The sequence below is a fragment of the Microcebus murinus genome, chromosome 14 (genome assembly GCF_040939455.1).
Source record: "Microcebus murinus isolate Inina chromosome 14, M.murinus_Inina_mat1.0, whole genome shotgun sequence".
Lineage (NCBI taxonomy): Eukaryota > Metazoa > Chordata > Mammalia > Primates > Cheirogaleidae > Microcebus > Microcebus murinus.
In genome coordinates this window covers 6,418,710-6,431,259 of record NC_134117.1, presented here as the reverse complement: position 1 = coordinate 6,431,259, position 12,550 = coordinate 6,418,710, and the positions used below count along the sequence as shown (strand labels likewise).

Genomic DNA, 12,550 nt, shown 5'->3' with positions numbered 1-12,550 from the left:
TGCAGTCAAGCTGTTGGCCAGGGCTGTTGTTGTCAGAAGGCTGGAATGAGACCAGAGGATCTTTTCCCAAGCTCACCGCTGTGGCTGTTGGCAGGAGGCTTCAATTACTTGTCATGTGGGCCCATCCATAGAGCTGCTTGTGATGTGGCAGCTGGTTTCACCCAGAGCAGGTGATCCAAAAGAGGGAGAGAGTGGTCCAAATGGAACCTGCAGTGTCTTTTATAAACAAATTTAGGAAGCAATATACTGTTATTTTTGCCATGTTCTATGGGACCTGTAGACTAACCCTGGAACAGTGTGGGAGAGGTGGCAAGAGTTATTCCACATAAAGAGCAAAATTGATAATGGATAGGAGAATGGAGGAGAACGTTGGATTTGGGAATATGTATCTAGGGCAGGGGTTTTCATTGGGTTTTGTGTTATGGACCCTGTTGGTAGTCTGATGGAATTTCTGGATTCTTTCTCAAAAATTATATTTAAATGCATAAAATAAAAAATAAATAGCATTAGAAAGGAAATTATTTGTAGTAAAATATAGTTATCAAAATACCAAATCAAATTTGTGATAAATAAAATATATTTTAATATTGGCAAAAATTTAGTGAAAATGAAAGATTTAAACTTAAAACCAAATTTCCCTTCAAGTTCATGGACCCTAAATTAAGAACTACTAGTCTAAGGGGGTAGTTGAGAATTGTGAGGTTGAAGAGGTGAGCCGATGAGAAGCAGGCTTCAGGGACTTGTCCTGCCCAAGAATGGTGGTGGAAGTGAGGATTCTTGGAGGCCAAGTTTCCCTTGGAATATTTACAGCATTCAGGTCCAGTCTAGGTTGTTGATGGAAATGTCTTACCAGGTTTTTGGAAAGGAGCTGTGAGCTAGCAGATTGGAATAAACCCTTTTTGAATTTACCTTTGGGATCCATTTTAACAATATTACTTGAGAAACAGTCAGTTATATTCTGAAACTACTTAATACCTGGATTTCCATATTTGAGTGTTGATTAATCAAAAGTTGTGTTCATGGAGTTAAGATATGGTGAGAATTTTCATTTTTACTGGTAATCCTGGCCAATAAAGTCTAATAGAACTGAATTTTCATGTAGGAGGTTTCAGAATAGGGTATCAGGTGGCTGTCCTGGGTAAGCAGCGTTTTTCAAATACTGTTTACCTATTTTAATAGCAATTACAGTTAACTTGTCCATATATATTATGTAGATGACATTATCAGTAAATCTTGTTCTTTGGGTGGCTTACTGGAAGGTCTGCTTTCCAGGCCCCACTTGTGACTAGAAGGCTGCCTTCTGGAAGGTCATCCAGGTTGGTGATGTCAGAGAACAGAGCTCACTGGCTCACTTGGGGTTCTCAGGCCATGCTCTCCTCCTTACTAGCTGCAACTTTGATTTCAGAATTCTGTTTGTAGATATCTTGAGCTCCACAAACTGAGTATAACTGAAACCTAAGGTTAAATTTTTGCATCATTTGTTGCTGTTCAGCATTTTAAAAAGGGGAAGAAAGTTCTACCCAGTGTTGTATTTCCTTGTTTAGAGGCCTCTGCTGTAGTGCTCACTGCAACAGTGCTCACATCTCACTCCTTTCAGGCTAGACTTCATAGATTTAAACTTGGAAATACCAAATGCTTTTTAAAAGTTTCAGAGTGGTAACAAATGGGGAGGGGGAAGGGGTTTGACATCACTGGGAACTAACCCACTTTGTTTCCAAGTCAGGGGACTTAAAACATGTGGGAAAGGAGTGCTTGCAATTTTCTCTTTCTCTGTCAGCTGGAATTCCCTGTTTTTTAAGAATGTTTTTATTGGGCACATGATGGTTAGTCTATTTAGGTTTAGGTATATGTATTTTTGAGTATTTCCTTGGATAAATTCTCAGGAAATAGAACTGAATCAGAGGGTAAAACATTTTTATGGCTGTTTTTCTGAAAAATTGTATTGATATATACTGTCATTGGTAAGAAAATAATATCCAATACATTTTTTTTTTTTTTTTTTTTTTTTTTGAGACAGAGTCTCGCTTTGTTGTCCAGGCTAGAGTGAGTGCCGTGGCGTCAGCCTAGCTCACAGCAACCTCAAACTCCTGGGCTCGAGTGATCCTTCTGCCTCAGCCTCCCGAGTAGCTGGGACTACAGGCATGCGCCACCATGCCCGGCTAATTTTTTATATATATATCAGTTGGCCAATTAATTTCTTTCTATTTATAGTAGAGACGGGGTCTCGCTCTTGCTCAGGCTGGTTTTGAACTCCTGACCTTGAGCAATCCGCCCGCCTCGGCCTCCCAAGAGCTAGGATTACAGGCGTGAGCCACAGCGCCCGGCAATATCCAATACATTTTAAGATTAGGAAAAAAACACATTGAGTTATTTGGAAATTTTGCTAATTTCTTTTAAATACTGTTGTTTTCTATTTCCATCTATGATAAATGAGATGCAGAGGAAAGTTTCTTTTTTATTTAAGGTGTCTCAACAAGCAGCAAAGTGTATTCCAGCAATGGTGTGTCCTGAACTGACAGAACAAATCCGGAGGGAAATAGCTGCATCTCTTCATCAGAGAAAGGGGGATTTTGCTTGCTATTTTCTAACTGACCTGGTAACATTTACTTTGCCAGCAGGTAACTCCAAAATTAATGTGAAAATAATTTTTCTTTAATTATAGTTATATTTTTATGCATGGGTGAAAAATGTGTTCTTGTTAGAAAGCATATAACTTAGCTACTATATGTGTATCTTAAATTACTTGACTGTCCTATTTATTCTGGAAGTGACCAGTATAAGGGCTACATGTAAATGAATCTTTTAGTTATCTGGGAGGAATACAGCAGCTGATAGTAACTGATTTTTGTTTTTTGGAGACAGGGTCTTGCTCTGTCACCCAGGCTGGAGTGCAGTGGCATCATCATAGCTCACTGCAACCTCAAACTCCTGGGCTCAAGCGATCCTTCCATCTCTACCTCCCAAAGTGCTAGGATTGCAGGCGAGCGCCACTGTGCCTGGCCCCATTAATTGCTTTCTTGAGTGCTTCAGATATTTTTAAAAAATCTCTTTTACCCACTTATTTTTCTCTTTGGTTTTATTTTAGAATATCCTTTTTTCATCTCCTTTAAAAAGTTTTCTCTTTCTTTTGAAATTGGTTACCTGGTGTTAAGAGACAGGATTAGAACGTGGGCTTTTTTGATGGGTAGAGTCAGGTTATTTGAATGAAAGATATTGGTATTTTCTTGAATGTGTCATTCCTTTTTCACTCATACTAATTTCTATATTTGTGAAGCAACTTTTCATTTTTCGATTCAATGACAGTTGGAAACATCTTCTGGAATGCCTTTTGTTAGTTGGCACTGAAGAAATACACCAAAAGTTTATAAAATAAAGCTTCCACCTGTGTTCTTAGTGTTCTGAACTTTTATATTCACACATAAACAGGGGTGTTTACAAGTGGTAGAAGAGAATAACCAAGCCTTCTAAAATTGGAGTAAATTTCATTTGGAATGTACTCTCAATATATTTGAGCTTAAGTAATTAGATTTTTATTTTTAATTGAAATGGCTTCTTTTTCAAAATAATTTAAGGGTAATGCTCCTTATTCTAGGCTACTCTATTAAGTAACCTGAGTAGAGCACAGAATATTGGAGCATGATGACAAAAAAACTGTGTTACATGGCTCATTAACTTTTATAAGGAGATTCTGAAGGCTGAAAATAGCAGGTCTGAGCAGAGTTTGCCAGTGTGAGAAAAGAACAAATCAAAATTTCTGTGCAGTTATTGGTTCAAATGTTACTTATTAAATGTTTTTATAATGAAGTACAGAAAGGAAATATTTTATATCACAAATACATTATACATGTACAAAGCTATCTGACAACTTTCAATGGAAAGGGATTTATTTTAGAAGTTACTATTGGATGCTGGTATCAAGTTTATTAAGTTATGAAACAAAAGATCTTTTAAGTCTACCTTTTCTTTGTAGATATTGAAGACTTGCCCCCAACAGTCCAAGAAAAATTATTTGATGAGGTACTTGATAGAGATGTTCAAAAAGGTAAGCATGGAATTAATGAGTGTAATTTACCTTTTCATCTGATCAAGTAACTTTTGCTTTATTTTGTGTGATATGGCAGCTTGCTTTATTTTAAATTAAAGATGTAAGCCCTTAAGAACAGTGTCATGTTGTACTGTTAAAAATGCTCAAACACAGCTCTTAACTGTGTTAGGGTTAACAAATAAGGGTACACCAGCCTGAGCAAGAGCGAGACCCTGTCTCTGCTAAAAATAGAAAGAAATTAATTGGCCAATTAAAAATACTTAGAAAAAATTAGCCAGGTGTGGTGGCACATGCCTGTAGTCCCAGCTACTTGGGAAGCAGAGGCAGAAGGATTGCTTGAGCCCAGGAGTTTGAGGTTGCTGTGAGCTAGGCTGACTTCATGGCACTCTAGCCCGGGTAACAGAGTGAGACTCTGTCATAAATAAATAAATAAATAAGGGTATAGAAGTTTTCAAACTTCAGTTTTCTACTTCTTATTCCAGGCTGCATGTATTTCTATGTTAAAATTTTTAGAAAATTATAGGGAATTTAGCTGAGCACTGTGGCTCATGCCTGTAATCCTAGCACTCTGGGAGGCAAGGTGGGAGGATCATTTGAGGTCAGGAATTTGAGACCAGACTGAGCAAGAGTGAAACCCTGTCTTTACTAAAAATGGAAAAATTAGCCGGTTTTTATGGCATGCACCTATAGTCCTAGCTATTTAGAGGCTGAGACAGGAGGATTGCTTGAGCTCAGGAATTTGAGGTTGCTGTGAGCTAGGCTGATGCCACGTCACTATAGCTTGGGCGATGAAGCAAGACGGTGTCTCAAAAAAAAAAAAAAAAAAAAAGAGAAGAATTTAAAAGTTGAGTAAATTATTATAGAGCCACAAGATTTTTCAACTAAAAAAGTTTATATTTCAATTGATCAAATTTATTTAGGTATTTATTGGTAAATTACATATAACCCTTTTTACATTTAGAAGAAAATAGATTGTTTCCCCTATAGAATATTCCTTAATTACATAGGCATAAAAATGAACATGTTATTTAAATTCCTCATACAGAATTAGAAGAAGAATCTCCAATTATTAACTGGTCCTTGGAATTGGCTACACGTTTGGACAGTCGACTATATGCACTTTGGAACCGGACTGCAGGAGACTGCTTACTTGATTCTGTACTACAAGCTACTTGGGGCATTTATGACAAGGACTCAGTGCTTCGGAAAGCCCTGCATGATAGCCTTCACGACTGTTCACATTGGTGAGCTGGCATCCTTCTTTGTTTCAATCCAGGAGTGCACTTGCTGGATCATGTCTTTGTAGTGGTGGGTTACTTTTCATCTCAGTTACAGTTTCTGTGGAAACTAGAGAAAAAAACCTTTTTGGTTTTGGACATTAAGACACTTTGAACTTGTCAGTGGTTTTATACCTTTTTGCTAATAAGCTTTAAAATAGAACATTTGAAGCTTTAAATTGGAAGCATTTAGTTTCTATAGAATAGAAACAATGTATTTGGACATTTCAAATATAGCATTTCAAATTATAGCCTTACATATTGATAAGGTCTTTGCTTATATTTTTAGATAATATGATTTCATATTTTTGTTTAAGAGATTATGTTGACATTCTATTACTAGTTTTTTTTTCTTCCTAAAGATGGAGGGAGTCTTAAGATCATATTCTTTTATTTTGCAAATTTTCAAACCCGTAGAAAAGTTTAAAAAAATCACAGCAGATCCCAGTATCTCCTTCATTTGCTCCAACAGTCGTTAATGTTTTGCCACACCTGCTCCATCTCTACACACATAAACACTCCCCTGTGGTGCTTTCCCCTTCAGTATATCAACGTGCATCTTTCCAGGACAGTAACATTCTCCTACCTAGCCACATCTCTGTTACTACACTTAAGAAGACCAATATTGATTAAATTTCCCAGCATATACAGTTCATATTCACATTTTCCCAATTGTCTCAAAATGTTCTCTCTCTCTCTATTTTTTATCCAGGATCCAGTGAAGTCTTGATTTTTCCAACTGTAAATTCACCCACTGAAGTATCAATCAGTGGGAACAGTGACTGTGTTTGTGAATTAATAGTTTAGTCTTTACATTCATTTGTGGTATTTTCTTGGTTCTGTGAATACTCAGTTATTTTATAAATGATAAAATTGAGGCTCATGCTAAATTAAACTGCCCATTGTTGACTTTAGTAAGTAGCAGAAGTCATTTAAAATTTCATATTAGTTTGCCTGTATTAGTATCAAAATGTCCTTTTTCTCCTGTGTTTCATTAAATGCTTACAAATAATGCTAAAGGCCTACTCTAGATAACTTTATTATCCTACTATCTATATGTCATTTTTGAGTACTTACTAGCTGTAAATTTTGTTGTCAGTATTTAGGGGTTACAAGAAGAACATAAACTCTATGAGAAAAGGGATTTTGTTTTGTTTTCTTGTGGAAGATCCCATACCTAGAATAGCCTGACACATAGTAAGTGCTCTCTAGTATTTGGAAATGAGAACAATGTGTAATTACTTTTGTGAAAACTAATTATAGATCAAAGCATAATGCAGAGTAAAATAGAGTAAAAATTTGTCCTCTGACAGAAAGAAAATAGCTCCCTGGTTGGCAAGCCTGGATGATCACCTGATTGGATATATAATATAGCTAATGAAAGAATGCACCACTCAGGTGGATGGTTTTAGTCATTTAGTCTTTGTCCAAGAGAGAGAGCTTTGTGCCTTTTATTGGAAATGGTTGCTGTGAAGTGGTTTGGTAGTATGGGAAGACCATTCCTGTCTATGAGATGGGTTCATCAGGTTAGGTAAGCCTGATGCCATTAAATGTTGTCCAAGCCCTCTTGATCAGATTGCACGCTCTCCAAGCAACATCCTGCTGATGAGTTATTTGGCCATCTCTGTGGGCCTGCCGGTGTTGAGAAGATGAGAGTAGTTTGGTTCCTGTGATAATGGTTTCTTGGCATTGTGGCTCCCATAGGTAAGCCTTGTAAGTTTGGTTAATGTGACTTTGCCCTGTAAGATGGATCTGTTCTCTCGCATTGGTGAAGTCTAGCTTCTAAGTTCAAAAGCTAGATTTGGGCCATGGTAAATCTATCACTTTGCAAGTCCCCCTTAAAAAGGCAGTGTGGCAGTCATTCCTATGGCAGAAATATCCTGGCTTTGTTGAAAGGCTGGAAAGTACACTAAATTTCAGCAGGTGATGTCTTTTTTTCTAATTGTGAGCTTTTTTTTTTTTTTTAAAAGACGTTTGTGGCTAGTGATAATTCTCTGGGGCTTATGCTACCTGTTCCTCAAAGGTAGAAATTGGTGCTCTTAAGAATTGGAGTTGCCCCATATGTTTGTATCAGGATTAGAATTCTGAGTCATTTGAGGTCCCAAAAGTTTAGCGCAGAGGTAGGGAGACAAGAGTCTGAGCATTAAGTGGGCTGGGTCAGAGGAGTGCCTGTTAGAGTGAGGAGCAAGGCTCTTTTTTACAGCCACTGGTAACAGTTATTGTGGCAGAGCTTTCAGTAGGTACTCCTTACTCTAAAAAGGTGCTTCAGGAGTGAGGACTGAGAGCTGGCATATGTATAGGTGTCCCAAAACAGTAGGCACCACCTACTCTGATCCCTGCCGTTGGGTATCTTTGCCTGATGTTTTACAGTTTAGGCATAGGCAGCTGCATGATTGCAGTGATCACACAGACATCCTTAGAGTATTGTGGGGGTGGGGATGAAGATTATCTAAGGGGGGGAGGGGAGTAGGGGAGTGTTGTTGCTGTAGATTCAGGACTTCAGTTGACTAGGTCAAATATGTTAGCTTTAATGAATAACCTTTAAATTGTTCCTGTGTTGTCATGGGTTTGTTCACATAGGTTCACATGACTATTAGAGGGTAGAATGAGAGGGGGTGAGCAACCTTGGCTTCTGTTCTAGGCATGGAGAGGAGGAGACAGCATACTCCTCTTGTAGTCTCCTTTTTAAGCCGCTCTTTGCCGAGGTGCCATTTGTACTTAATCCACCGAGAAGAGATGTTTTCTTAAGTCATTGAAATTATCTAGTAGAAACTGAGAAAGCAATTTTTAAAATATAAACCTCTCCACCTGTCACTTCAAGGTAGGCTTTTTAAAATGTGTTTGTAGCTGTGCTGTTGTGTTGGACAATGATTTGAGCGGACTCAAGTTCTAAAGTCTGAATATATTGTACTTGCCTTTCATTGATATGTCAATCCAATTCCTCAGAGGGGCAGGTGGGAGCTATTAATGTAAATAGGGAAAAATCAATACAGGTCTTTTAGAATTATTACTGTTTTTGTTACTATTTGGTAGAGTTGTCTGTAGCTTTTATATTGTATTTTTCAGTATAATCTGCTGCAAATGGTGTTTGGATGTAGACCAATAAGTAATACATGTTTAACCATGCCCTCCTTAAATATATGTAGTTAATACTTGTACTATCATCTGGATAGGTAAAATTGTAGTGGAAATATTAAAAAGTAAGATTAAAATATCTCAAATATTAAGCCTGAATTTTAGTTAATTCTTATCTTTTACAAAAAAGCAAATTTATTATAGTATAATTTGGATACCCTAATAAAATACACTTGTTTAAGCATACAATTCAGTGATTACTATTAAGTTTACAGAATTGTGTAGCCATCACTACAACAGAAATATAGAACATTTTTAGCACCACAAAAAGAAACTTTGTGTCTTTTCTCAGTCCCTCCCACTTCACATTCCCAGCCCCAGACAACAACTAATCTTTCTATATCTGTACATTCGCCTTTTGTGGTCACCTTATATAAATGAAATCATAAAATATGTGGTCTTTTGTGACTGGCTTCTTTCACTTAGCATAACGTTTTAAAGGTTCGTCTATGCTGTAGCATGTATCAATACTGTTTTTTTTTAAATTACTGATTAATATTCTACTTTATGGCCACATGCTTCATTTTGTTGATGTATTCAGTTGGTCGATATTGGGTTGTTTCTACTTTTTGGCTGTTATGGATAATGATGCTGTGACATTCATTTACAGGTTTCTGTGGGACAGTATGTTTTAGTTTCTCTTTTGCAGATATCTAGGTGTGGAAATGCTGGGTCATAAAGTAAACTTATGCTTGACGTTTTAAGAGACTGCCAAACTATATTTTATAGTGTCTGTAGCATTTTACATTTCTGTCAGCAGTGTGTGAAGATTACAATTTTGTCACATTTTCACCAGCACTTATTGTCTCTTTTTGATTATAACCATTCTTATGCCTATGAAGTAGTATCTCATTGAGGTTTTGATTTACATTTCCCTAACTGATGATATTAAGCATCTTTTCAAGTGCTTATTGGTCATTCATGTATCTTTGCCAAAATATCATTCCATATCTTTTCCTCATTTTTAAAGGGATTGTCTTATTATTGAGTTGCAGGTGTTTTTTATGTATGAGGTCCCTCATGGATAAGTAATTTGCAGATATTTTTCTCCATTCTGTGGTTTTTCACTTTATTAACAATGTCTGGTGAAGTGCAAGAGTCTTTAATTTGACGGAGTCCAGTTAACCAATACTTTCATCACTTGTGGTTTTGTTGAATGTGAAGAAATCTTTGTCTAGCCCAAGGTCACAAAGGTTTACTCATGTTTCATCTAAGAAGTTTATAATTTTTTTAACTTTTACGTTTAGGTCTGTGATCCATTTTGAATGAATTTTTATTTAAGGTGTAAAGTGTAAAGTTTTAAATTCATCTTTTTGCGTGTGGATATCCAGTTGTCCCACTACTATTTATTGAAAAGACCTTTTTCTCCATTCAATTGCCTTGGCACTTTTGTTGAAAATAAGTTGACCATAAAAGTAAAGGTTGGTTTCTGGGCTCTCAGTATTTTTCCATTGATCTATATATCTATCCTTATGTCACTATTAGACTTTCAGGATATTTGTAGCTTTATATTAAGTTTTGAAATCAGGAACGTTTTAAATCCTCTAACTTTGTACTTCTTTTTTAAGATCACTTTGGCTATTCTGAGTCCTTTGAGTTTCCATATAAATTTTAGGATCCATTTTACTGACTTTTGCAGAAAGGACAGCTGGGATTTTGATTGGGATTGCATTGAATCTGTAGATAATTTGGTAAGGGGAAAATATTGCCAGTTTGACAATATTTAGTTTTCCAATCTGTGAGCATAGAATTGATTTTTTAATGTTAAGCCAAACTTGTATTCCTATACTGTTTGGTCTTATGTTGCTTAATTTGGTTTCCTTTCCTGGTGAGCCAGGTAGCTTCAGAGTTTAGGTCTTGGTGTGGTGGGGATGATTATTTGAACATGTTTATATTGAAAGTATATTTTTTGAACTCCCTTACTCAGAAGTCCCAGAAAACTCTTTAAGAGTTTTAAGTGCAGTCATCATTTAATTTTTGGCTGACTTACCTACCTAGCTGTCTCATTCATAAAGTGATTTTAAGCACTAACCAAGAAATTTCTAATTGCATACATCTTTCTGTGTGTTAACAATTTGTGTTTGCTGATATTTCTGCTTGAACATTTTAAAACCGTGTCTTTCATCATTGGTTTCAAAACATCCAAATATATTTTTAAAGCATTTGGGGCCGGGCATGGTGGCTCACGCCTGTAATCCTAGCACTCTGGGAGGCCGAGGCGGGCGGATTACTCAAGGTCAGGAGTTCAAGACCAGCCTGAGCAAGAGGGAGACCCCCATCTCTACTAAAAATAGAAAGAAATTAATAGGCCAACTAAAAATACATAGAAAAAATTAGCTGGGCATGGTGGCGCATGCATGTAGTACCAGTTACTTGGGAGGCTGAGGCAGGAGGATTGCTTGAGCTCAGGAGTTTGAGGTTGCTTTGAGCTAGGCTGATTCCATGGCACTCTAGCCCGGGCAACAGAGTGAACTCTGTCTCAAAAAAAAAAAATAAAAAATTGAAATTGTGATTTAAGAAAAAACCATCTGTTATTTGGAATATGAAAAATGTTTTTTAATCAAATAAGAGTTTAAACTTCTAGAACATTATGTTCTAGTCCTTTTAGAAAATATGAAGTGTATTAATTAATTTTCTAATAGAGCCTTCCATTAAATTACTGTAAAGGTACTTGTGACATCAACACATTTAACTTTTCTGTGCTGGAACTTTGAACAACAGCAACAAATGATTATGTTCTTGCCTTTTATTCTTTTACCTAGAATTCCAGTGCATAAAAGAGGAAGGGGATGTCATAAAAATGTCTGTCTTCACTTCAGAGGTCTTGGATGGCTTGTTTTGTAAGACAGTAAACCACAATTTTCAGCATAATTATTTCTGCATTTAGTTAATTTTATATTCGATGTCAAGAAAAAGAATTGAGTTTGTTTTTAGTAATTCAGTCTACATATTTGTAGGGGTATTTAAATATCAAGAAGGAATTGCTTTTGTAGTTATAGTGGTTGGGGGTTTTTTTTTGATTATTAGGTGATCCTCAGAGAAAGATAATTTTATGTATGGAAAGGAATCTCAGGGAAGTGATCTTGATATTATGAACACATGAGCTAGTTCGCATCTGCTGTTTATACAGTGATCAAGTAGTGATATACTATACATTGATGGAGAAAGGTAGTGTCTTTGATTGTATCCAATATCTCAGCTGACTATTTTGAGTATATTTTTTTGGTTTAAAAATCAATAGTAGACAACTGAAAACACTAGTTTTTGAAGTTTGATGGGTGGTGAATCAGATTCTGGCTGAAGATGTTAGTGATGTCTGGTATCAGAATAGAGGTATTTTTAATTTGAAAAATATATTGCAAACCAGGTAAAATCAATAAAATTATTAATCTGTTCACATGAACTGCTTAAAAAGACTGTGTCAAATAAATGATTAGAACATTAAATAGACTGTCTATACGCTAATTTTTTTACTGTCTTGCTTTTTAAGGTTTTACACACGCTGGAAAGATTGGGAATCCTGGTATTCTCAGAGTTTTGGTTTACATTTTTCCTTGAGAGAAGAGCAGTGGCAAGAAGACTGGGCATTTATACTCTCTCTTGCTAGTCAGGTAAGAATGTTTCAGTCCTTGTTGCTTCTATGAGAAAATTAAGCCACATGACCTAAATTTCTTGATTTACTTACTTGAGCAAACCATATTGGAGGCAACGTAGAATAAAGACACTGACGTGCTATCGGCTGACTTGGGCTTTAGTCTTGACTGCTGTTTATCACATATATGACCATAGCAAATCTTCACTGCAGACCAGGGAGAGTAACTGTGTGTCTCTTATATCAAGTGATAAAAACTGTCAAAGTGAAAGTTGTCCTGTGATGTTTCTGAGCGCTTATAGTTTTGAGGTGACTCTGCATTCCTCCTAGGCATAGGAGGTTCAATGCCTATTTCACCTACCTACAGTCCTGTTCTGTGTCAAGTGGGGGCTTACCTAAGATTATTGAACTAGCAGTAGGTATTTGCTGCTGCTGCTAACTGGTACTGCTATTGCTGAGCTGCCAGGGCCTGAGGCACAAATCACCAATCTCCATAATGTT

General features: G+C 36.5%; 1 protein-coding gene across 4 annotated transcripts in view; it reads left to right on the top strand.

Moving 5' to 3' along the window:
• ZRANB1 (zinc finger RANBP2-type containing 1) overlaps positions 1–12,550 on the top strand; it is a 61,363-nt gene that overhangs the window by 45,031 nt on the left and 3,782 nt on the right. For all 4 annotated transcript variants that reach the window (XM_076009722.1, XM_076009721.1, XM_076009723.1 and 1 more), the window contains 4 exons: positions 2,465–2,618; positions 3,971–4,042; positions 5,091–5,289; positions 11,948–12,068. In XM_076009722.1, the coding sequence (XP_075865837.1) occupies positions 2,465–2,618; positions 3,971–4,042; positions 5,091–5,289; positions 11,948–12,068 (546 nt within the window). The remainder of the gene's footprint in view (positions 1–2,464; positions 2,619–3,970; positions 4,043–5,090; positions 5,290–11,947; positions 12,069–12,550) is intronic.